This window comes from Equus caballus, chromosome 7 (genome assembly GCF_041296265.1).
Source record: "Equus caballus isolate H_3958 breed thoroughbred chromosome 7, TB-T2T, whole genome shotgun sequence".
Taxonomy (NCBI): Eukaryota; Metazoa; Chordata; class Mammalia; order Perissodactyla; family Equidae; genus Equus; species Equus caballus.
Genome location: NC_091690.1, coordinates 58,834,748 through 58,861,870, shown reverse-complemented (window position 1 = coordinate 58,861,870; position 27,123 = coordinate 58,834,748). Strand labels below are relative to the sequence as shown.

Below are 27,123 nucleotides of genomic sequence, written 5' to 3'. Positions count from 1 at the left end.
AAACTATCAAATTGAACCAAGAGCCCAGGACACATGATGACTAAATGTAATGTGGTACCCTAGATGGGATCCTAAAACAGAAAAAAGACGTTAGGTAAAAACTAAGAACAAGTGAAGGAAGTGTGGACTTTACTTAATAATAATGCATCACTATCAGTTCATTAATTCTAACAAAGGTACCATACTGATCATACTGATGTAAAATGCTAATAGGGGAATTGGGTGTGAAATATCTGGCAACTCTCGGTACCATCTTTGCAATTTTTCTTTAAATCCAAAACAAAAAGTTAATTTAATAAAAGAAAAAAATGCAAGCCTAATCAGACTTCCATGCTGCTAGTTTTTTTTTAAACTTTATTGTACATCAGAATCAAAACTATTTTGCAAATTTTTGAGCTCCACTTTCAGAGTTTCTGATTTACCAAGTCTGAGGTTGGAGATTAGGATTTCCAACAAATGCCGTGATGCTGATCCTGCTGGTGTAGAAATGGTATTTTGATAACGACTGGCCTGGCCTACAAGATGAAAGCCGAAAATTCAAATGATCCTTTGCCATCTGTCCCAATGGCTTTCCTATGCAGGTATCTTATGTGGCAGACATTCTAAATTACATAATTGGCTTCACCAGGTCTCATATTAACAGGGAAAACAAAGGTTAAATTTGATGCTGTTTCATCTCACATTTTATCTTACAAATTTGAATTCCTAGCTACAAGCTACATACAACATACATATCACTAGCAAAATGGCAGTGGAAACTTTCTTTTTAAGATTTTATTTTTTTCCTTTTTCTCCCCAAAGCCCCCAGGTACATAGTTGCACATTCTTAGTTGTGGGTCCTTCCAGTTGTGGCACGTAGGATGCCGCCTCAGCGTGGCTCGATGAGTGGTGCCATGTCCGCGCCCAGGATTTGAACTGATGAAACACTGGGCCGCCTGCAGCGGAGCGCTCGAACTTAACCACTTGGCCACGGGGCCAGCCCCCAGAAACTTCTTTACAAAACTGAAGATTCTGAAACTTCTTTGGAGGCTGTTTAGAGAAACTAGAGACCCTAAGAGCTGTCAAATCACAAATGATTTTTTTTTTTTTTTTGAGGAAAATTAGCCCTGAGCTAACTGCCACCAATCCTCCTCTTTTTGCAGAGGAAGCCTGGCCCTGAGCTAACATCCGTGCCCATCCTCCTCTACTTTATATGTGGGACGCCTACCACAGCATGGTGTGCCAAGCGGTGCCATGTCCACAACCGGGATCCGAACTGGTGAACCCCGGGCTGCTGAAGTGGAACGTGCGCACTTGATGAGTTTTTAATCTAGCTATTATTATAACCAAAACCATCCACACAAAAGGACTATATATTTTATAAATTTATTTTCTAACAAAACATACGAAATTAAAAATTTGTTCCTGATGACCAAACACAGTGTTACAAGTTTTCCATGCTATGTGCCAATGTTTTATGGAACCTATTAATTCCACTGACATAAGCAGCATACAATAGCAGTTAACACAGAACACAAAGCAAGGGCGCCTGAGTTTGAAATCTCTTCTCCACAACTCACTAGTTTTGACTTTGAGTAAGTTACTTAACCTGTGATACAAATCAGTTTCCTTGCCTGTAATATAATGATAGAACCTACCTCATAGGGTTGTCATGAGGATTAAGTTCAAATTCATTAAAGCCCTTAGAACAGTGACTGGCCCATAATAACTGCTGGATGTCTTGATATTTACAAGAACCAACCAATATACCAAGTGCTATAGTAGAAAACAGGGATACAATGGTTGGCCAAAAGATAAACAGTCAAGGTTATATTCAGTCTACAAGAGGATACAGCCATTAACAAATTAATCATGCAAATAAAATGTGAATAAACATGGAACTGCAAACTGAAATAATCATTACGAAGGAAAGAATCAGTGTTTTAAAAAAACATTAACACACTCATCTAGTCTCATCTTTGAAGGAGGAGGGGAAAATACTCCAGGTTCAGGGGGGTCCTCCTCTTCTAGGCTTAATCAGTAATCTTACTTCAATTAGCAGTCTTAAAAAACATAATTTAACAATCCAGTCATTTGGACAGTATATCTGATTAGTCAAAAAGAAATGACAAATTAAACTATTCTGAGATAATCTTTAAGCAACGAAAAATGTTTAAGGCTGGAAGTTTTATTTCACTTTAATGGACATTAAAGGTGACCTACTAAATTGGAAAACTGAGAAAAGTCATCAGCATTTAATAAAAACATATTCTTCAGAAAAACCGTTCTTGAAGGAATTCTTCACAACCAAGAACTACATAAAAACTTAAAATCAAACAATAACTATGCAGAAGAAAAGCTTTGCAAAGCCCAGTATTTTAGCAATAATGCCACATGCATAAAGCCCCAGGCATCTACACTTAATTAAACAAGGCCAGCCAGGCAACAACTCCAGATGAGTTTAAGTTCTAAGATACTTGGGCAATAAGGAAGCAAGTAGGTAAAAAACCAACTTCCTACCTACCCAACAAACAAACAAAAGCCATGAAAAGAAACTTTTATTATCAGAACTTAAAACAAGCTGGACTTAGTTTGCATTTCAGAACTGAGGCCATGGAATTATGATATAGGCTTAAGAATCAAAATAGACACCAAATATGAATGCCAGATCAAAGTAACTGGCAATGAAACAAAAAAAGAGCCCTGTTACTATTCTCACACAACTTAATAAAAGGACGTAGCTGTTAAAAAAAAAAAAAGAAAAAGTTACAGAGAACATACCAAAATACCTTAAAACTGACACTGGACCTCATAAATGAGCTTTGAAAAATTTATTTACTGTGGGTGTATGCATGACATGCATTTTCAGGATTTTTTTTTTAAAGCAAAATACCTTAAAACTGACACTGGACCTCATAAATGAGCTTTGAAAAATTTATTTACTGTGGGTGTATGCATGACATGCATTTTCAGGCCGGGGCATGACTGATTCTCTTTTTTTTTAAAGCAAAGAGCTGCAGAGCAATAACCCAAAGTCACCTTAAAATATTTGCAAGAAGTCTTTAAGATCTCTTCACCCTTAGATGGTTGAAGAATTGTCTAAAGAAAACCACACAAGTTATACCTAATAAGAATTTAAATCTCTAGCATAAAATATAATTATAATAAAATAAGTCACTATAGTTCTTTTGACAGTATATGGTTATAACAAGAAGTTACATCATTGACCTATAAACGTATGTCTATAGCACGTTAATTTCAATTTACAAGTATATATATATTTTTGAGGGGGGTGAGGAAGATTGTCACTGAGCTAACATCTGTGCCAATCTTCCTCTATTTTGTACTTAGGATGCCGCCACAGAGTGGCTTGATGAGCAGAGTGTTAGGTCCACACCCAGGATCCAAACCGGCAAACCCCAGACTGCTTGAAGCAGAGCATGTAAACCTAACCACGACGCCACTGGGCTGGCCCCTCAATTTATATTTTTAAAGGTTTAAATTATTGGCTTAAATTATTACAAAAAAACTAGGATAGGTCTCAAGAACTACCCTTTAATAGTGTCCCACTATAAACAGATGATGAAAATTAATAGTCTACTTTAGTTAACAGTACTCTACCGAGGCTAATTCTTAGTTTTGTAAAAGTTCTACGGTAAAGTAAGATTTTAACATAAGTGGAAGATTAATAGAGGACAGAAAGAACTCTGTACTTTTCTTGCAACTCTTCTGTAAATCTAAAACTATCTCAAAATAAGAGGTTAAACAAATAAAAGCTCAACTTCTTAGGACCTTACTTCCTTTATACCAACAAATGTGCTAGGCAAGAAAAACAGAACTGTGTATTTCCCATGTTGAGGTCAGCTGTCAGATTAGTTACCAAGTGTATAATAAACCTAGCTTTGACTGCTTTGGTACAATAATTACTTTGAATGCTGAGAAAGACAAAGCATATTTCTAGAGAAACAACTTAAAGTAAACAAGCATTTTTTATTTTTTTTTTTGACAGACTGATAAAGTAAAACATGATCTACCTAATTATATCTGTGTCCCTTTATGTATGAGTCTAAGATAAGATATTTAGATTTTTATCTGGGCAACAAATTCAGAGGTTCATAGGAATAAGTAAGGAAATAGAATGGTCACTAATATAACCAGACTAAATACATAGGCTGTTTCAAAAAACAAACAAAAAAACACACAAAAGTCAGTGCTTTGTAACTAACAGATGCAAATTCACTTGCTTTAAATAATAGTTCAAACGCACATAACACGTTAAGATATTGTTTAGGGGAAAACAGTCTCAAGAAGGAAACATCAAAAAAGCATTAACTGTTACCTCAAATTAAATCAGGAACCAACCTCTCCCCTAAACAATAAACAAAATTTCAGGTCTCCAAGCGAACCCAGGTTCACAAATTATGAAACATAACTTTTAAAAATTTAAATACAGCCCCAAGTACTAGAAACTATTTGGGCCCAATATTTACTGCCCAAAATTTCTTGCTATAGAATTTTAGTGTCATGAAAGCCTGGTTGCCAGATGTTTTTACATCTTTATTGCTAAACCATTTAATAATTACATACCTACATCTAACAGTTCTTTGCTAAGGGTAGGAGAGTGAGATATACTAATTCTTTATTAACTAAAATTGTATTTCTGCAAATTCTTTATAAGAATTCCATTAACACCAAGAAAAGAAAAAGACTCAAATGACTTGAGAAATAATAATTTTAATCTATATAAATTCATACCCAAACTTATTAAGTTCTGCCAGTTTGGGCTTCATAACATTTCCTAATTTTAGTTTTCTTTGTGAGCTCCGCACTGCCTCAAAAAGTAACCTATCCTTAAATGGGTTCAATCAGCATAAACAATCTAATTCTGTGATACCCACATTTAATAAAGGACAATATATTATCAACACAGTATCACCTAGAATTGGGAAGTTGTTCATGAAAGCCTAAAAAAAATTTCCAAAACAATTAAGCTATTTTATTTATCTAACATGTAACAGTTGTCATAAAGCAAAGCTTTAATATTTAGTTTTCTGATACCCTAATGTATTTCCGTAAGTCTACAATTTTATAGATACTGTTTTCCATCATGGAGGCCAGATGTAGATAATTTGTCTGTATATATAACTAAGTAAAGATTTTGAGAGGATGTAGGCTATAAATCAGCCTAAATTTATGACTATAAATTTAGGCATAACACCATACAAAGCAGCTACAAATAATCAGGAAAGAGATGTTTAACATTACTGCTTAGTCTTAAATGGTGAATTTTAACCGAACTGATACCTCTATACTTTTATTTATGTTTCCTATACTCTTAAATCATACTGCTTGGCAAGTAATCTAGGTGCTGACATAATTTTTTAATTCAATTAGTTGTAAACAAATTCTGATTTGTTAATCAATGCATATATTCCCCTTTAACTGCTTACTATACCACCTCTGAATTAACCCTCCTAGAAAAACGAACTGTCTCTAGTGGAAAGAACAATGCAGAGCTTCATCTCTTTCTTAAAGCTTTTCAAGTACTACAGGAACACAAACTCATGAAAAAACTAATTAAAAATTTGACATTCCATCTTACTTTACTAATCATGGGATAATAAAGATGTGAACAAAACAAATGTTCCTTTATATTTCTCAGCTTAACATAATATACTAAAAAATACTCTAACTCTGTATGAGCTAGTTTCTAGCTCCTTCAAGTACAGGACATAACTAACAGTTCTATAAGTGAGAAGAAATGAATAATCAGGGAGGCACAAAAATATAAACTGACTTTGGCTTTTAAGAACCTACTGTTGACCCTGAAATGCCACATTCAACGACATCAACAAGAACAAAACGAAAGATTACAGCAGCAAGCCACCACTTCACCACCTATTAACAACTCTGGAATAGGCAATAACTCCCCCCTGCAGGCCCCCCGCCCCTAAACTCATTCTGTTAGATCTTCTTTTTGTTTTTCTTGCTTTTTGGCTGCAGGCAGTTCAAGGCTTGCCCATTGCATAGGTTCAGCTTTTCTCATGGTGATCTCAATCTTTGTGGCAGTCATAGTTACATAACTTCGCTTTACATCGATCACCTGCAACATATCAAAGAGAATTACAGTAAACTTGGGTGGTTTTATTAGTCTTCCAGGAAAACACTGGTCTTGTCTATGCTAATAATCAAAAATCTAAGCTTCTAAGGCCATTCATATACAAGATTTAAACCTTTTGGTAAGGAATAATGGTAAGTTATGTATCTACTTTGCATCAAAGCTTACTAAAGTACTGCTTTTTATTGTACAAATGGTATTTTAAATTGTAAGAAAAAATTCTGCTGGATTCCTAATACTTACCCCCCATAATTTCACATTTTGATGAAATTCCTTCTCTCCTTCAAATACAATGTGCACATTTAACTGAAACAGATATAGAAAGTTGATTAACTGATCAAATCCAAACTGAAGGTATATGACATAAAAAATGATTACAAAAATAAGAAGATATTGATAAAAATCATTTAAGCTATTTTAAGAAACTGCCAGTATTATATTTTTTATTTGAAAAAACCATTGACAGAAAAGAAAAATTAACTTGAAGTTTCACAATGAGAACTGAGTACCATATTATTTGATAAATTTTCTAAGCTACGGTAGTATCTTCAGAATGCTTCAGAAAAAACTATAAGGCAGAGCTTTTCATTTAAAAGTTTCTGTGAAAGTAATTTCAAATTACTTTTTCCAATGAGAAAGATTAAAAGGTACCTTAAAATCAGCTCAAACAAGAACAATATTTTATAATACACTAACATAAAGAATAACGTATAAAGACAACTTTTACTCAAAGATACTCAACGTACTTACCAAGGTACTATTTGCTACTACTTTACTCAGTTCTGGAAGTGAATTCTTAGCATATACTGAAATGGTGACTTCACCCCCAGTCTGATGCCAGTCATGTCTACATGCAACAACTTTTTTGCCCTGTAATATAAAAGAAGCTCTTATGAATATACAAAGTGCCAGATAATTAACCTCTTAAAAAGAAGAATTTGACCCATCTAATTGAGAAAAAATTACTATGTGCAACTAAGCCCTTAATGGTTTTAAGGGCAAACAACTTCTAAAGTTCCCACCAAGAAGTTTACACAATTAAATATATCATGACACAAAGAATATGGTTTTATGATTTGAGAACATGCTTATTTCTTCCATTTCGTATTTTTCTTTCAGGGCCACAGCATTAATAAATGTTGAAAAAGACAATTCAAGAACTCCTACTAAACTTTATCCAATCTTAACCTTCTGCAATCTACTCAGTCAGCCATCTAAACATTCTCTGGAGAGTAAAGTGAGAAGACATTGCTCAGTAGATACACGAGACAACATCTTAACCTCAGGCATAGGAACCTTCTATTTATTTTCCACAAGCTGAAATTTGGGAAAAAATAATTGACTACTTATAACTGCCTGCTAGTGTTATTGAATAATTAGTTTCCTCTCATAACAACATGCAGAAAAAAGTGAGTGGAAATTTGTAGAAGTAATCTTGATTACTATTATGGAAATAGTTATTACCTACCAGTGGTAGATTGTTATTATCAATTAACTATTTTAAACAGAGACAAATTGATATTTTTATAAATGAGGGTAATTTAGTCCATAAGGCAGGAAACCGAGACACTAGTGCTGTAAAAAGAGGTATTTACATTTTGATACCATTATACTAACTGAATTTACATTATCCATATCATTTACATTTTTTGCCCTTTGCTACTAGCTTAGACAAAATACTTGATAACTATATGCACTAAAGAACAAAAAAAACATTACTACATCAAGGGGTATACTCTGAATCCTTCTGCATATAATAGAAAATATTTGTCTTTTTCAAACTTTGGACCTTGAAGAAAATACAGGGAGACTTCACTTGTTTCTAATAAACATTCCTGAAAGTTTTGTGATAGATAATTATTATATAACTTGAAGGATATATTTATAATATCCAACCATGTGTTATTAAAAAAGCAGCAACTATACAACACTCAAATATAGAATAAATCAATCCCTAAAGCAATTTGAGAATTTACACTTATTCTCTAAGTTAAAAGATACATACACTGAAAAGGTTCACTGTCATGGGCTTATGAGTGTCAATACAGCACATAAAACTAATACATTATAAAATGCATTAACAATAGCTAACAAACACTTATTTAGCAACAAATTGTTTGCCTTCTCACAATTTAATGGGATTTTGAGAAATTATTTGCATAGTCCCAAGTCTTTTTAAAAACCTGTCCAAAGGGGTCCGCCCAGTGGTGTAGCAGTTGAGTTCACATACTCTGCTTCAGCGGCCTGGGGTTCACCAGTTTGAATCCCAGGCATGGACCTATTCACTGCTTATCAAGCCATACTGCGGCAGCGTCCCACACATAAAATAGAGGAAGATGGACAAAGATATTAGCACAGGGCCAATTTTCCTCAGCAAAAAGAGGAGGATTGGCGGCTGATGTTAGATCAAGGCTAATCTTCCTCAGAGAAAAAAAAAAAAGCTGTCCAAGGGCCAGCCCCGGAGGCCTAGTGGTTAAGGAGCAGTCAAGCCTCGTGGTCTGACTCGTTCTGCTTTGGCAGCCCTGCTTCAGTTCCTGGGCTTGGACCTACACCATCATCTGTCAGCAGCCCTGCTGTGGTGGCAGCTCACACACAAAAAAGAGGAAGATTGGCAGATGTCAGCTCAGGGTGAAACTTTCTCAGCAAAAACCAAAAAAACAAAACAAACCAAAGAAGCTGTCCAGGAAGTATGAACTGATGCTTTCTTTTTTCTGCTGATAAATTTCCCTGTAGCAAGCAGAGGCATTCAAAACAATTCCAACAAAACAGGTCTGCAATCCTCTTCTTTGGCCACTAGATGGAGGATTTGTGCATGTGTAAACGGCTGAATGAAGTTTTACGTGGCAAGAAGAGAATAAGAAGTCTAAATGATTAATAACACCAAATGAGCAGAAAAGTGATTTTTGAAAAACAAAAGTGGGAACAGGCTACGGAATTACAGAAAAATATGCTTCAATTCGGAATGCTTAAAAGTATTTCACAAAAACCTACATACTTGCATCAGTGAACACAATGGCTATTTTGATCAAAGGGCAGTGCTCTGGCAGCTTGACTGATTAATTTTAGTTTTCTGGGCACATCAAAACTTTACTGTGCGAGGTAAATTTTTTAAATCTAAACAAAGAATAATCTCAAATCTTCTAAAAATGATTCACATGAATACAACACAATGTGCTAATTTTGAAAAGGCTACTTACAACATCCTTTTTAGTCCACATGTGTTTCCCTGTTGTACAGCCTTCTTGGGCTAAGAATGTGTTAAAATCCGAAGTTTTTCTTCTACAACAGCTCCAGTATTTCATCCTTTAAGTTATCAGAGAAAAATGTCAGAAATAAAATCTCACAACCAATTAGGTCCACAAGTGTTATAGTGACAGGTGTGATTTAAAAAGAAAATCAACTTAAAAAGTGCAACTTTAGTATCGTACAAGTGTCTAAATTACTAAACAGTTAAAACGATTCAAAGACTAATAATTTTAAAGCCAGAATGCCATTTATTATAGCAATTTTGGAGCTCCTGAATAAGGATGCTTAAAACCATTGCAAAATTCCAAACCAGCTTTTCACTAATAGCTCACGTTCCAGTTTCCTCACGAAGCTACCAAAAAATGATATGACCAAAGATTTAAAATCCTCACATTTTAATAACCCAGGAAAGTGAGAACATGCAAACAAACTGCAAACTAATGTTTACACAACCTGTGATGGTCAGTCCCAAAGTAGGTGAAACCCACTATAATTTGCTGGAGAAAAATCTATCACTGGAAGACAAAATTACAGTAAAACTTTGGCTTTGAGTCCTGAAGAACACAGAAAGGGTGGAAGATTTTAACACAGTACTGCATTTCTAGAAACTACAGCGTAATATAGAAAAGAGCCTCTCAACTGAGGGCTATGTAAAAGCATGGGTTTTCTTGGATGCCACAACGTTGGTATCTTAGTGCTCCAGGACCAAAAACTCTAAACATCCTGCAATGTGCATGACAGTCCTTCAAACAGAAAACTACTCAGCCCAAAGAGAATGAGTACCACGTTGAAATATAAGCGAATGAGGAAAACCATGGGGTTGAACCACAATGGCCACTTACTGTAATGTTGTTTTAGTTTTCTCATGTGTGGGGGGAAAAAAAGACAAAACCCACATTTCCAGGTTATTGAAAAGATTACATGACAACTAAGTAAAATACCTAACAATGCTGTATAGCAAATAACGTTTAAAGCATATTAACTTTGGTAACTTCTACCATAAAGTTGTAATTAGTCAGATATAAGTTACCCTTCATGGAAAATAGGTACTCCGGAATGATATACACAGACTTCTTCTAAACTCTGTGGACCCTGGTATGTCTAAAAGAGAAAAAAAGAGGAAAAAGATTACTTTCATATGCCAACGTTACATCTGACATGTTTGTGGTACTGGTGACCTCTATGAACTATGAAAATGCTCAAGAAATAACAATTACCTACAACATTCATAAACTAACCCCAGGTCATTCCAATAAGGAATGAAAAATGATTCCTTTTTGGACATGCTTAAGTTTCAGTTCCCTGTGAAAAAGGCAAATAGAAAAGTAGGCAATAGGACGTATTAAGATGCTTTCACTTTTGGGTATGAGGTCACATCCAAGCATATTCAGGTATTTAAATTTACAGAACAATATAGAAACAAAGGGATTAGTACTCTCAACAGAAATATAGTTACAGCTTGATTTATGTGTACAGAAACTCTGTGTGAGCATTATGAATTAATATAGAAAATCTAATAAGCAATTCTGGAAGTTCTATAGTGATTTCTTATCCCTACGAAGGGTAAAATGAGCTGCAGACCTATATATATATCCAGGGTTTGTCTGGAAGATCCGGGCCCCATTGCTGCTGTAGATGAAGGCTCTACAGATGAATTCACAAAAAGTTATGTTAATAAAACACAGATGCAGCCAGTAGTCTATTTTCTATTTTGGTATTTAAAGCAACCACCTACAAGTACAGAAAATAAAATTCTGGATGTTTACTTTTTGTAAATCCAAAGTACCAGGAGTGTCTATCTCCTAAGGATATTGCATACGCACATGAAACCCACTATGTTAGATTTTGAACATCACTATCGTCCCCTGAACCTCCTACACTTCTTCCCATCTTATGTGACGGCACCATATCCACTCGGTCTCCTAAAGCAAAGTTCTGTAAGTCCTCTTCAAATTCTCCTCTCCCTCAACCGGTATGTAGTCTATTGTGAAATCCTGTCTATTTGACTTAAAAATATCTATCAATTTAATTTGCTAATGTTCCTCATGATCACTAGTAGATTTTAGGCAGTGAGACTATACTAACATGTTCTAATTCATTTCTCTGCCTTCAATTTCTGTACACTACTACCTAATTAAAACATGTATCACTCTTTTGTTTAAAGTCTTTCATTAAACCTACCTTACACCTTAAACAATAATCAGTTCCAGGTGGTTTGTCCATTTAAATGTGTCTCTATATATGAGAAAATAACCATGGCCCTGAAGTAAGCAGATTTCTTAAATTTCTTAAATAGGACACATCTTAAGGAAAAGATGGACAAATTGGACTTCATGAAAATTAAAGAGCCTCTGTTTATTAAAAAAAGCCATTATTAAACAGTCAAAAAGTATAGTCTCCCTCTCTGACAAAGGACTCATAGTTAAAAAATGTGAAGAATTCCTAAAATCACTAAGAAAAAGCCAGTGTAATAGAAAAATAGTAAAAGCTTTTGGACATTTCACACAAGAATATCCAAATGGCCAATAAACATACTAAAAGTACTCAACTTCATAATCAAGAAAGTCAGGAAAGTAAAAATTAAAATGGGGATACTACATATCCACAACAATGGCTTACAATATAAGATACTGATATTACACAGTAGGACCAAGGTGTGGAACACATGTAACCAGCCTCAACCTCTGTTGCTGGGAGTGTAAATACAACCACCAGGGAAAACTACGAGCAAGCATCTGTTAAAGATGAACATACACGTCACCACAACCCAGCAATTCCTCTCCTAGTCATACACCTAATAGAAACGTGTACATGTGCCCCAAAAGTTGTGCACAGAAGTGTTCATAGTAGCATTAATCAAAAAAATTTACAGGAAAGCAAAAAGCATAAATTGACTGACATTCAAACAATGACATCCTAAAGCAATGAAAATGAGCAAACTACAGCTACATGCAACAAGGGTAACTCTTAAACATTTTATTAAGCAAAGGAAGACAGACACAAGAGTGTCTGTTCAAAGATTCTATTTCCATTAAGTTCACAATAGTCAAAACTACCCTACGTTGACACAAAAGTGTGGTTACCTTTGGGAGGGGTAGGCATAAGGAGGGCCATTCTTTGTGGAAATCCCTTGAGGTATTTATAAACTTATATTTGGATATTTTTATGTTACATTCCACAGAAAAAGATGAAAAATTTTCTTTAACAGATTCCATAATCTAAAATAAGGTCTAACTTTTGAGCATTATAAAAGACTTTCAGGATCTGACCTCTACTTATCTCTTTTAATCTTAACTCCACACTAGCAAATTCTACACCATTATTATTAACTATTTATTGTTTTTATTTATTGTTACTACTGCTACTATTACCTCTGCTTGGAAGATCCTCTTCCTTTTTGTCCATTTACAGAACTGTCTTTCTTTGTCCAAATTCATCTGGGATGCCTCCTCTCTGATCTTCCTCCACTACCCTACCACTTGCACTGTCTCCCCGACTCCGAGAATTAGTCATTCTCTTTTATTTACTACTTCTCCTTTAAGCACATGTGAATACATTTATACTTCCATCCCTACATGAGCAAGACAATCTCAAACTTAACATGAGGGAAAACTACAAATCTGCTCCCGCAACCCCATCTTCTCCTTGGTTAATGAATCACCTAGCTGCTGGAACCAGACGTCCCCTTCACTTACAGTTCATTAGCAAGGCCTGTTAATATTTCCAAATATGATTCATTCTAAACACATCTGCCACGTGCCAGGCACTGCTCTAATTCATGATACAACAAAAACAAAGCAAATAAAATTCTTTCCTTATAAACCTTCCATGGGAGAAGGAAGGGAAGGGAAAGTAAGATGGGAGAGATCATAAGCAAAATAAATATGCAAAATAAGGTGACAAGTGCTAAGGAGGAAAAAAAGAAGAGTGAGAGCGGAAATGTCAGAGGGTGTGCGATCTTACATCTGAACATAGGAAAAAGCCTCACTGAGATATTTGATTACATCCCACATTTAACCATTTCTCAAAACATAATCTCCAATCCCACTGCCTGGCCTTCCAACAACAGCATCCTAAGTTGGTCTTCCTTCTTCCAATTCCACTCCTGCCTCATTATAATATATTTGCCACTTATCAAGCAAATGTTATCTTTTTAAAACTCTTCCTTAAAACAGATAATGGCTTCCCATTTCACTTAAAGCCCAAACCCCTCACTGCGGCTTATAAGAACCTCCATAATCTTGTCTACCTGTCTGACCCTCTCCTTTCACACCCTTGACCAAGCCCCACTGCCCTTTCTCCTAATTCCTTGACTCATCAAGCTCTAAAGCCTCTATGCACACTACTCCCATATCTGCTCCAAGGTTTTCATAACTCATCAGCTACATTATTCAGACTTCTGACTTTCTGTCACCACTTCAAAAAGGAGTTCCCTGACAATCTTATTTAAATAGTTTCAATCTACCTCCTTATCTGCTTTTTCTTCTCCTTATCTATATTAATTCATAATACTTAAGTACCTGTTTGTTGCCCTTCTCCCCAAACTAGAACATCAGCTCCAGGAGAACAGAAATTTCTGTTTTATTTAATACTATATCCCCAGCCCCTAGAACAACGTACAGCACATAGTAAGTGCTCGGTAAATGCTGACTGAATTAGAATTACATATTTCAACGACTCTATCAGATACGGTGCTCCTCAGAGACAGTCTCTTATCAACATTCGTAGCCCTGGTCCACAGCCCAGTGCCCAACACCTAACAGGCGGCCAAATGTTTGTTGAATCGGGTCCGTAAATTGCCTTTTCTTTTTCAAAATTAAAATTTTACTTCCATGACACAGCACAAATTTTATAACATGTACCTTTGAACACCCTCCATTTTTACATGGGGTCCCAATTTTAATTTCATCACTGTCATCTTCTGAAACAAAGAAAAAAATATCAAATTAGAAACATTAAAATAGAACACTTTATGGTAGTGCCATTTTTAAAAAGTAACCTTTTACATAAAACAAGAATTTAAGAAAACAAATACAAAAATCACTGATATTTTAAGTAACTAAATTTTCTGTGTGACCTCTCATGTAATATATTTAAAAATCTAATAAGAAAAAAACTATTACAATTCCATTTAGCCTATATCCCCCAAATGATAAATGACACATTTCTATTCTATAATGCAATACTTTATCAATCTTAACCTTGTAACAGAGAAATCATGAAAGGGTTCTCCCAAGGGATCAGGTATAGGTCAGAGAACACTGAATATATTTTATACTACGCACAATGAAACATTTAAAATTATCAAAGAAATTTAACTCACTGTTAAAAAAGTAATGAATCACAGAGGAAAAAAATTTTTAATTAGCAAGGTCTCATTTTTAATAAAGACATACTGGAATAAACCACATATTCATTCTGCGGTATTAATGGCATTTAGAAAACAAAAAGTTCTTTACTACAATGTGCTACTTTTTAATATTTATACTCAGTAAACTATACTGCTCCTGTCTCCCTCTGATAATTGGTTAACTGTACTGAAAAAATACAAAACAAAATCTTACCTTTCTTATTTTCTTCATTCCCTGATGACAGTTTAAGCTTATCAAGTGCTTGTTTTAGGGAAGCAGATATTTTTAACTCCAAATTTGTCATTGGTTCATCTGGGCTGGAGAATTTTGAAACTTTATTACCATTATTGATGTACCAAAATATTTCTTTATATTAAAAACAAATACTTGAGAGCTAATTTATGAAAAGAAACCAAATGCCTTGTGAATCAAGTTCTTCCCATTAAAAAGCATTTTGCAAATAACTGCTATAACGTATCTACATTTCTATGTTTTAACAGAAAAAGTCCTGATACTAAAATATTAAATCTCAAATAATCGTGGTATTGCCAATACATTAAATTATTAATCAGTAGGGGTAATGGGAAAGAAGTAAAGACTAGGAATTCAGTTTGTCAGGATGAGTAACTCTAAGGAAGGGACCATGAAGTATACTTTTACATTGCATGCCTAAGCAGAAAGCTGAGCATATAATAAACAGGCAATTGAGATGTACTAAGTAAATCCCTCTTCCTACTGGTGCAGATAATTCACTTTGTGTGGACACCACTATATGCACCTATAAATTGAGATACAATTGTATCTTGTATCACAAGGCAATTTTAGTAGGGTTAAAAACAACAATACCACTACTCCCTAACATTTCACAATGGTTAAGTGCTGCATGTACAATTTGTTTAAGTCCATTCTGTAAGTATTAAGAATATTAATGAATGTAGCAATAAAAACAAATCCTAGGTTACTCATTCTACATCCTTAATGAAAAACACTAAGAATGGAGAAGGCATTAACAAAGTACATAAAAAACCTGTATCCTTGTCATCTCTACCATACTACCAATTGAATTTAGGATAAAATATTTAATTTCTCTCACTTCCTCTTATAAAATTATTAGCTATCCAGTATTTAAAGAAAATATTAACTCACACTGTCAATTATAGTGGACTCCACCGTAATACTTAAAAATGAGCCATACCAGAATTCTTGTCTTTCCCTATTTTTTAACTGGTAAATCAGTCAGCAAGCCATTTGATAAAGTCTCTCATAATTATGAATAAGGTGAAGGTGGAATAAAATCATTCTAAGCAGTTTGGTTAAATGAACAAATAAACATCAAAGTCTCTTAGGTCTTAGGGTTCTTATATTGGTCTAGTATTATTTAATATGCTATAAATTTATTTAAGCAAGATCAATAAAGAAAAAGTTGGGAAAACCATGAGTCCATAGTATGAATAAAAATATCAACAGAGGCTGTATTTGAGGCCAAAAACCATCTGTTTTTAATGTCCTGTATTTTGGTTCTAAAAAAATTCAATACTCAAGTGCAACATGAAGAAGACCTGGTGTTAACAGTCGTACCCAACATGCGTATGTGGGAATGTAAAATGGAGTCTAATTGACCAGACGGTGAGTATGAAGATTCTATATAACTCAACTACAAAATGAGCTAAATATATTTTAAAAGTACTTTAACAGACCTGCCATCTAAGTCAAATACATTAAAAACGTGTCAGTAATAATGAGATTAAGAGTGTTCAGGCTTAAGAAAGTAAAAGGTAAGTGACAAGGCTGGTCCTAAATGCCAAAATAGGACGAACAAAAAAGAGACAGAATTTGGCTCAATATAAGGAAAAATTATACACTGACTTAGTAACAACAAAATGTACTGCTTTGAAGTAAAAGTAAATTCTTCTTCATTACAATTATTTGAAAAGAAACTAGTCTTCTGCCAAGAACGTCTAGAACATAGTCAAGAAACAGTAGAATGGAAAGGAAGGCCTCTAAGTTCTTTTTCAACTCAAACTGATTCCCTGACAAGGACAATTCCTTTCCAGAATTTCTCCATGCCACAGGGGAAGACACACGTCAAGGCACAAGAAAGATGTGTGGCTCCTCCCCCCGAGCATAATTATGATGGTACAGTGAGCAAATCTGCAATGAAGTTTTCCTGTGTACATGCCCTCAAATTGAGGGGGAACAAAAATGAAAGATCTATCTAAGGAAAACCAAATGGTTCAAAAGCTGGTGACCTACACAATGGCTACAAATGGTATTACGCAAAATCATAAAAGAAAATACCAGGAACAAATGCTATTATTCAAGTTGGACAAAAATACGCGGCTGTATAAAGCATACCTGGGCCTTTTTATTGCTTCTACTGGTTTAGGGGCTTGAATGATGTGCTCCTGAAATTTGGGCTTCAATTCAGATAGTTCTTTCTTCTCAGTAGTCTTGACTTCAGGTTTGACGGGCTCGGGCGGCTTCTCACTATTATGCCTACCTTTTGTACAGCCCTGTCAGTGAAAGGCATTCATTAAGAGTTATCCTATCGTCTATTTCACATAATAGAAATACTGTTTTTCAATTCTTTATCAATAAATTCGATTGCATGTTTTCTCCACTTTTATCACACTGACCTATTTTAAGAAACTAAAAATAAGACTTCAAATTTTCTGTATTTGTAAATGAGTGCTTACACCTGAATAATACATTAAAAAAAGCCTTTGAATTACACTTCATAACTATCTACTTAACTTATTCTATTAAACATACAGCATAAACTTCTTGTTTACAGGAAACAAATTCTGGAGATCTCAAAAGGAGAATTCTACAAATTATTTACAGAAAAGGGCCTCAATTTGAGATCCAGTTCTCATACTTAATAGTTACACGACCTTTAGCATAAATATGACCTTGAGAAAGTTAATCAATCTTTTTAAACTTGTTTTCCTCATCAGTAAAATGAAGGTAATGGCAATTAAGATATTTTTCAAGAGGATTAAATAAAATAATAGAATACTTGACACATCTGGAAGGTGGTAAACATTCAATAAACACTAAGTACGTTTTCCACATTCCACTGAGGCATACATGTATTTTAACATCCCTGAAATCATAAGATCAATGACATGTCATTCAATTAACAGCTTTAGTTTTCTTTCTTGAGGGTATAGAAAATAATGGTGTATCTCAACGGTATCTTAGATTTGATAAGAACTACTGTTCCTAACTGAAAGGCTTTAAATTGTTGCCTACCACTTCCTCTTTCTTCTTGTTCTTTTAAGACTACTAATACCAAGAAGAAACCTAAATTGGCAAGTGGGTAATTAATATCTTGAAGCTTTAATTTCTAAAACAGATAGATTCATTCTTTATTTTACAAGCTGTAGAAGGGAGGTGAGCTCCATTTTAAAGGAAAGGTACTATCTACAGGTTAACAGGGACTAGTCAATAGATGCCCAAAACTGCACTCCTCAGATGTGGAGCTTCCTATAATATGTAACTTTCAGGAGATACTCCAGAAAAAACAATTAACACTTACTGCGATGCTTAAAAAGTCAGAAAAATCAGTTGTTCTTCTTTTACAGCAAGACCAACCCTATGAAACATAAAAGAAAAAACTGAAAACTGTATTTGCATGAGAACCACAATCCACTAAAACAGTCCATTTGCATGTATCGCCTTGAATCTAGAAGTGACCTGCATATACACAGATTTCACAAGTTGTAAATGATTTATCTAGCCAAATGAAATGATTTTTAGTCTTCAATTTTAAAAAAGACGAATTAACCAATGTTAAAAGTGATTTGTGTTGTGATCTATCATGAGAGGAAGCACCTTGAAACAGGAAAATAAAGTGCTTCTGCTTTCAAGAACAGTACTTGACTTCTGGAAGAAAAACATTTTATAATTTCTAAAAACATTATATATTCTGAAGGATCTAGGGAGCAAGTGAAGCGCTTTACCTTAAAAATCTAATAAGTTAGAGATAATTATAATAACTCAGTTTCTAAACAAACTCAACGTAGCAGTCCCCCAGCAGTCAGCATTCTATTTTCAGAACAACACAGATTAATGAACGTAGCAGCCTAAGCACTGTTAGACCTTTGAAGGTTAAATGATCTTTTCAGTGAGAGGCATAAAAAAACAGAAACTGTAATGCAGTGTGTGATTTCTGAACAACTACCAAGTGGCTTACCAAAAACAGCTTTAAGTTGCCGCCTGTAATTCCAATGTAGTTTACGGAATAAGGAAAGAAAAATGCAGCAGTCTCAAGACTAAGGATGCCTCAAATTCAGACTGAAGGACTAGCTTTGCACAGATCCCTCTGGGCCTCACTGTTTTGCTCAATATACTGTATGAAAAATTTGGTAGTGATTTTTTCCCAAAATACGCATTAGAGGGTTTTTTTTTTTTAAAGAAAATGCTAAATATGCTATAATTCAAATTTCCCTTTATTTTGAAATTTAAATTCCCTTTTACTTTGCATTAATTCTCTTATCTTTGATTGAGATATAGATGAAAAATTACTACAACCTTAAATATAGGCTTTAATTAGCAGTGATAATGTCATCAGAAAAGTTATTCTATATGAGAAAAAACTTTATTGTCTAAATCATATATGAAGATTATATGAGGTATTCTGGGGATACAGGGATACATACAAGATATACACTAGTTATACCCAAATGCCAATCTGGAATCCATGGCAGTCCTCAGCAAAATGAGAAACGGAAGGATAAATTTAAGTATGTGAGTATCACGTTGCTAACTGTCTTTTCTTAAAAAAGATCTTCCTTTCTCTAAATATGCCTCCTCTAATTTAAATGTTAAAATATTCTTTCTTTCGTTAATGCAATGTTTGACTTCCTACTTGCTCAAACAGAAAACTGGCAACACTAAACACTACATTGAACCACATATTTTGTCTGAAACCTACGAGACTGTGAAGTCCAGTAGTTTTAGAAAGCCTAGGTCTTCAAGAAATGTTGATAGAGACAGTAATAAACAGGGGTTGGAGAAGAGAGAGAAACAAAAATACTTCAAAGTAAAATCATTAAGACTAATCGGGGTGATCAACAGTTGGGTGATACACAAAGAAAGCGATGGACTGAATGACTAGAAAGTTAGTGATATTATTACTAGCAGCAGCACATGAGAGGCAGGCTATTTTTGGAATAATAATTCACTTTGGAAACTGGTTTGCAGTTGCCAATGACACACATAAATAGAAATATGTTGTAGAAGCCACTGGCATAGAGGTGACATTTAAGGACAGAAATGAATGAACTGAAGAGAGAAAATAAGAAGCCAAAGACTGAGAATTACGCATGCAGAATAAACAGCAGACCAGGAAAAATTAAATCTCCCACCCCTCGCAAAAATGAATCCTCCAAAGAACTACAGCCTCCATCCCCATAAATGTTTGTAAAGAGGCTAAAAAAATGTATGGAGGAGTCAGGTCCCAACTTACCAAATTCAATGTCTGCTCTGTTTTCCTCACTTAGAACTAACCAGACTAATATAAACTTGTTATCTGTTTGTAGATCTTTGTTTACACTTGGCTATCTAACAGTTAAACACCAAAAAGGCCCAACTACTTCCTGGAAAGTATATAATTAGAAATTCAAAGGGCATCAACGATATTTAAACATGTAAGACTGTTTGAGTTCCTAAGAACAAAAGTAGCAACACAGAAAACCATGGCAGCCACACTGCAACATTTTCTTTTGAGATACACAATGGAAAATGAACCATATTATCATGAATTTTAAAAGATCAATAAACTCACCAAGAAGAACCTGGTAAACAACATTCTACTATTCCTCCACTTCTCCAGAACACCAAGGAAGTACAGGTGGAAAACACGTGGCATCTCTTTTGTGTTTAGAGTTTTACTCCAAACTCACATGTCTGTCCCTAGGATTGGCACCATTGAGTGTTTATAACAACCTTTCCTAAAATCCAGAGCTGCTCTTTTTAGACAGCAGGTGCCTGACAGATTGAGAGATGAAGAGTCAATGCAACTGCTTTTATTTCCTCTCAAAATTAAGGAAGTGAAGAAATGTGGAGTATAGAAAACAAGAGCTGGAATAGAAATAACAATTTTATAACTGGAAAAGACCTTAAGATCACCATCTACTATCTACTGTCTTTGCCTTTAGTGGAGTACTTGCCTAAAGGACCCCAAAATGGTCATTAAAAAAGTAGAAAATCACAAGCTGAGAAAAAAAGATGAGAAAATAAAAGCTTTAGTATTATACCTCTAAATTTACTACATAAATATGAAGAGACGGAAACATATCAAGTTCCTACCTTTAATGCATCATGAAAGACTGGAACACCTGGGTGGTATGTGCAAGCATCTGGTCAAAAACAGAGAAGAAAAAAAACACCACTTTATAATGAAGAAAAATCATTATTTCCTTCAGGGGTTAACATTCGATCCTTTCTCCAAATGTAGGTAATACTTTACTTTTCCTTAAAAGTTGACTAACGCTCAAGTTTGATGAATGGCACACAGTTCTTAAATATTGTATTAAAATAGAAATAGTTAAAATTCTAATTCAAGAGTATGATAGCTATAGGTAAAAATAACACAGAACAGTTCAAGTATAACAAATTATATTCTATAATCCTTTAATCTTTGCAGTAAAATTTGTTTAGGACCAAAACTTCAAGCTCCAAGATACTGACCACCATCTTTCAATTCTGTTTTTACAAAAGTACTATCAAACTTAGGTGTTTTTATGTATATTGAACCATAAAGGTTGCCCAACAGATTTCCTAAAAAGATATTTTGGAAGAATAGGTTCAAAATCATAAAAACTGATATAATCTCTAATTGCCAATTTAAGTTTCCTAGAAAGGTGCAATTCCTAGATACAACCCTCATTACAAAGCTGTTTAAGTTCTACAGTCTATTTTCAGGGTTCCCACTCATCTCTGTTCTGTATTTCCCTCCCCCCTCCCCATTACACTATTAATTTTTACTTAACTCTTAGGAAAATGGGCTTATTAGTGTTTGCAACATGGAGTATTACGTTAAAATGAATCAGATAATAGACACTTATTCCTTGGCTAGACAGAACCATGAGCTGAGAAAAAAACAGGTCAGCTCCACACCTGAGCAATTTTCTTAGAAGGTTCTCTGCTGAACCTTTCCAGTCTGCTTAGCTTTCAGTTGTCTACAGCCTCTGATTACTGGTGGTGCCTTAAAATGATTAATTTCCGGTATTTAGAGAAATTTCCCTATCTCTGTATTAACAGCCAGTGCAGTTTCCTTAGTCAGTAACCAGGTGTTACACAGATAGCATGCCAGATAATGGAGCAAGAAAGGCTCAGGTATTTCAGGGCAGTAAGTAAACGTGTGGACTGGGAAGAAGCTGTTTTACATACAGTCAGAGGCATAAAACGTTTCACGTATAACACAAAAAGAGGCACAATCATAATCATGGTCATTTGGGGCAGAATGGCAGCAGGAGTGAGTGAGGTCCTAATCTTTCAACTAGTATGAACAAAATTTTAAAATTACCACTTTCAAAAGTCAATGGTAAGCAGATGGATGTTTTCCTCTCCAGCCTTTCTTTACCAGGTTTACCTGTTTCGCGCCGGGATATTTTATGAGTAAGAAGCTACAGCGCAGCAGTGGCCAAGAGCCAAGGGCTTTTAACACTGAGACCCTGGCTCAAATTCAGGCTCTGCCTCTTGGTAGCTGCTCTGCTTTCCTCACACGCTTGGGTTAAGTCAAATACTGTCTGTGGAGTGGTGCTTTTCCAGAGTAACTGTTTAATATATGCAAGTCACCATGTCTCCCTTCAACGCTAAACTGAAAGGTCATGTTGGCTTAGACGGGAGCCTTGTTATTTCAGTCACTACACAGGTCAAAGCTTTCCCTTTCTATAAAACTTTCTTCTAGCTTAGTCCACAGGGTGCTACCAGCTCATGTCTTCTACTCCCCATCTCCATTTTCTCAACTTTCCATTCTGTCAGCCAACTTAGTTGAAGTATTTCTTTTAAATCTCTAAAATAACCCCCACTTAACTAAAGCAAATAGACTTTCCGCAACTTTATTGGCGCTCCCCGCTCAATCTGGTCCTGTTGACCACACCGTGTCTACTTCCCCCGCTTTCCTGGCCTCCCCTTTCTAACTCTTCCCCTAGGTGCTGTACCATTTCAAACAGAGTTGACTTCCAAAAAAATGCCTCTATCTCCCCTTAATTTTAGGCTGGTATATAACACCCTATAAACAAACATTGTCCCATGCAACAAAATACTAGCCTTTGTCCTTTAGTTAACATTAAAGCAGAATATGTGCAGACACTAAGGCAATTTACTTTTCACATAGGCTACCAACAAGAAGCGGCATTAAAACCCCTTATTCTTCGACTTTGTCATTCACTGAAATCTCACAATTTTACTCTTGAATAACTTCATATTAATATCATAAAAATGTCAATGACAGTAACTTGAGTATTGTACAAAGACTGGATTTATCTTTCCCTTAGAATCCTGCCAATGGTTTTAGCATTTTAAATAATGTCACTGGGGCCGGCTCCGTGGCCTAGTGGTTAAGTTCTCCCGCTCTGCTTTGGCGGCCCAGGGTTCGGATCCTGGGCGCGGACATGGCACCACTCGTCAGGCCACGTTGAGAAGGCGTCCCACATCCCACAACTAGAAGGACGTGCAACTAAGATATACAACTGTGTACAGGGGGGGTTTGGGGAGATAAAGCAGAAAAAAAAAAGATTGGCAACAGTTGTTAGCCCAGGTGCCAATCTCTGGAAAAAACAAACAAAAAAAATAATGTCACCAATTTACCCTTGCACCAAACTAACTATTTCAGACAACTCAGAGGTGACAGATTTTAAAAGGCAAGGACTTTAATCTCCTTCACGATGCGGAACCATGTTGAACTCGGCTTCTCTGTTAAACAGGTCTAAAAATGCACATTTCAGAGGGTTGTGAAGATTAAATGAGATAATGGCATGAAGCCATAGATCAACGTCTGGCATACAGAAAACATACCATAAACGCTGGAGGAATTTGAGAAAATCTCACTTGGCACAATATTCAAGGAATCAGCTCACTCCTTTACCCCATTCACCAATCAAAATTCAAAATGATCGGTGATTTTCTATTCTTCACCTAGTCCAGTCACTAACTTTCACTTACACCCTTCACTCTATACCTAGGCGCTGCGGAGGTCATTCATTTTATCACGAAGATGGCATGGTATTAAAATGGGAATTTTAATTTTGCCACAGCAAAAATACGCAAGAAATACAGCTATTAAGTAAAGGACAACGAATGTACCACCCACCCGGGCGGATGTATCAAACTTAACAGCGCCAAGATAGAGAATAATTTTCCTAACTAAGAACAATTTTAGGGAAAGTAGGTTTATTAACAGTGGGTCGACTGAGCAAGCCGACAGCAGGCTCTCATACAAATAAAGTTCTATACTCCTAACAACGAGGGCAAATTCAAACGCCAGGATAACCAGCCCCCTGCCAAGCCTCTGGTCTCAGCCTGTGTCTCGGTTTCTGTCACTCACTCACTCACACACAATAACAGCAAAAGAGCCGCAGAGCGAGCCCAGCAACACCCGGTTAGCATTTGCTTTCCAAAGAGACCGGGGCGGGGGAGGGGGGACACGAGGACAGTGGACGGACAGACCCAAGGATGTTCTCAGTTCCAGGTGAACCGGCCAGTGACCGGACGACGGGGACACACGTGCGACCGGGGGAAGCGGGGGCCGCGGGTTCGGGCTGCACAGGGCCGGGCGTCCCCGGAGACGGCCGGCGGGGTGGAGGCCCCTGCCCGGGGCAGCGCGGCGCCGGGTCGCAGGAGGAGCGGGGGAGGGAGCCCTGGGGCCCCGCGCGTCCCGGGGGAGGTGGCCCGCGCGGAGGCTGCGGCGCGTCCCTTACCGTCCGCATTGCTCTCGGGATCGAAGCGCTGGCCGCAGCCGCGGTTGTAGCACAGCAAGGCCATTTCCCTCTCCCGCCGTTACAGGTCAGGCCCAAAGCCCGGGAGCCACCAGCGAGCGCCTTTACAACTCCCCTGTCGCAACCACCGGTCTGGCGGCTGGGCGGCTGCCGGCTTCCGGGAACGGCCGGTTCCGCTTCAGGAACCTTCGCGAATGTTCCGGTCGCGCAGGCGCAGAGGAGCGGGGAGGAGGAGGAGGAAGCAGCGGAGGCCGGGCACGAGGGTGACCGCGATAGGTCGGACTCCAGCGGGTGGCGGCGGCGGTCGGGGAAGGACCCGGGATGTTCGTGGAAGGGAAACCTGGACGGCAGAGCGTGCAGGCCGCCGGGGGAGTGATGCTGTCCAGATTCCGCCACTCCGGAGCCGTGGGCATCTCGCGCCCCAAAGTGGTCGCCCTGCCCCCTCCGCCCCTGCACCCCAGCGTCCCTCTTTTGAGACTGTGGTTACATAGTGTTGTCGATATGTTTGTCCCCGAGCTGCTTGAGAGTAAGTGTAGAATCCTAGCACAGGAGTTCCGAATCCTCTGCGTAGACCGTGGCTGCTTAGTCAATGACGAGAGGAGTGGGGGACAGATGTCACTGTCCTGATCTCTGGAACATTGAAGGAATGTAGGCATCGGGAGCAGTTTTAGTAACTGAGTAACTGCAGTCAAATCAGTTTGAAAATGCAAAGCACTTAAAAATGAAAATAGCAAAGAAAAGTATTGGTCAAATACAGTGCTAGAAATGGTCACAATTGCTCCTAAGACCCTGGGATAATTATTACTATTTAATATTAGCTTCCTTTTAATCAGTTGGTCAATACTTAATTCTCCAATCCTGGAGCCTCTAGTAAGATTTCATTAAGTGCGGTGTAAAAAGTATAGTTGTACACTAACGGGCGCTTGCAAACAGCACTAGCTCCGACTTGTATATTTCCCAAACTGGGGGCATTTGAAATAAAAGCAAACGCATAGTGCACAGTCTTAAAATAGTGATATCAGTAGTTCCTAAGTACGGGTAAGATGCTATACAATGTTTGTGGTGATTCCCAAGTCTGCGAATGAGAGGTCAGCTCACAGTCCTCCCGCCGCAGTAAAAGACTTCTCATTTTTCCACACTCCCTTCCTCTCTTTATACCTAGAAGTATTAAATTTTTATGTAGTAATCCCGACATAGATATGTACAATTTTGTATTCTTCATTTAACCTACGTGAGTACTTTTCTATTTTGTTTCATAATCATCGTTATGAATGATGAAGTAGTATTCTGTTGAATACCTATAACCATTCTTCCTTTAATCTCACCAACTTTATTGTACGTAGACTTCAATAATCAACCTATTGTGTGTTATTTTTCTTATTTTAGATTTCCCCCAGGATAATTTTTGAGGAGTGGCAGTACTGGAGTCAAGGGCATAAGCCTTTTAAAATAATTTTAAGATTTAAAAAAATATATATTGCCAATTGTTTCCAAAAGAAAATATGGTACCAGTTTGCAATTTCACCACCCACAGATGCGAGGAATAGACCATAAGAATTAATCTTACACAATTAGAAATGGGGAGATGGAGAGGTTTCGAAAGTTTTCATTGTGGGCAAATCCATTGTCTGAGTATCCTAGCATCACTGCAACATTGCTTGGATTGTTTGTGAGCTCCTGTTTTTCGTTTTTGTTTTTTGGTGAGGAAGTTTTGCCCTGACGTAAAATCTGTGCCGGTCTTCTGTTCTTTGTATGTGGGATCCCTCCACAGCATGGGTGACGGTTGGAGTAGCTCCATTCCTGGTGTCTGAACCTGCAAACCTGGGCTACGAAGCTGACTGCGGGGAACTCTAACCAATTGGCCATGGGGTGAACGGCGAAGCTAACTCTTTTAGATGGTTTCAATGTTTATTGTCAGTTTTTTCCCAACTATAGCATTTTGCGATTAGAAAATACTGAATGCCTGTAGTAGATAATTTGAAAATGCAAAAACATATTAAGAACAAAGTCAGTAATAATTTCACCATCTAGCATTAAGTACTAAATCACTAAAATAACCCTTTGAGACATTTATTTCCAGTGTTTTTTTTTTCTAGGCATTTATTGGTATGAATGTTAAAAAAAACCCTCAAAGAATTGGCATCATAGTATATACGGAAGTTTATGTTCCTCTTTTGGTTATATAATAAACCATAAAAGTATATCATTCTTATTTTTTTGAAAGTACAGAGACAGTGCATTCCACTCCACTCCTGATCACACTTCCATCTCCATTGCCACACTCCAATGCTGACTACCATCAAGTGTTTGAGAAACTTTGTGCTGGTGGCATGCATAATTTATATAGCCTTCAAAGTCAGCTCCAGCCCGCCATCCCCCCAACACACACATGCTCTTACAGAGCATCTTGAGGTTTGTCCCATGTCGTGAAAGCAGTGCAATAGAGTAGTTAACAGTGGAGCTTTGGTGTCAGACCAGGATT

At 36.7% G+C, this 27,123-nt stretch overlaps 1 protein-coding gene across 2 annotated transcripts; it reads right to left on the bottom strand.

Annotated features, from left to right (window-relative positions):
- Positions 1-3,949: 3,949 nt before the first annotated feature.
- CHORDC1 (cysteine and histidine rich domain containing 1) lies at positions 3,950-25,229 on the bottom strand. Of its 2 annotated transcripts, none has more exons than XM_005611976.4 (11): positions 24,624-25,229; positions 21,010-21,059; positions 18,236-18,292; positions 17,050-17,207; positions 14,908-15,011; positions 14,206-14,261; positions 10,374-10,444; positions 9,295-9,400; positions 6,848-6,967; positions 6,341-6,403; positions 3,950-6,082 (listed from the first exon to the last, which is right to left on the bottom strand). In XM_005611976.4, exons 1-11 carry the CDS (start codon positions 24,685-24,687, stop codon positions 5,936-5,938), a joined length of 996 nt encoding a protein of 331 aa, XP_005612033.1. In that variant the 5' UTR covers positions 24,688-25,229; the 3' UTR covers positions 3,950-5,935. The 2 variants fall into 2 exon arrangements, with proteins under 2 accessions (XP_005612033.1, XP_001488703.1); XM_001488653.6 differs by having other exon boundaries at positions 14,206-14,264; positions 24,624-25,215.
- Positions 25,230-27,123: the final 1,894 nt, after the last annotated feature.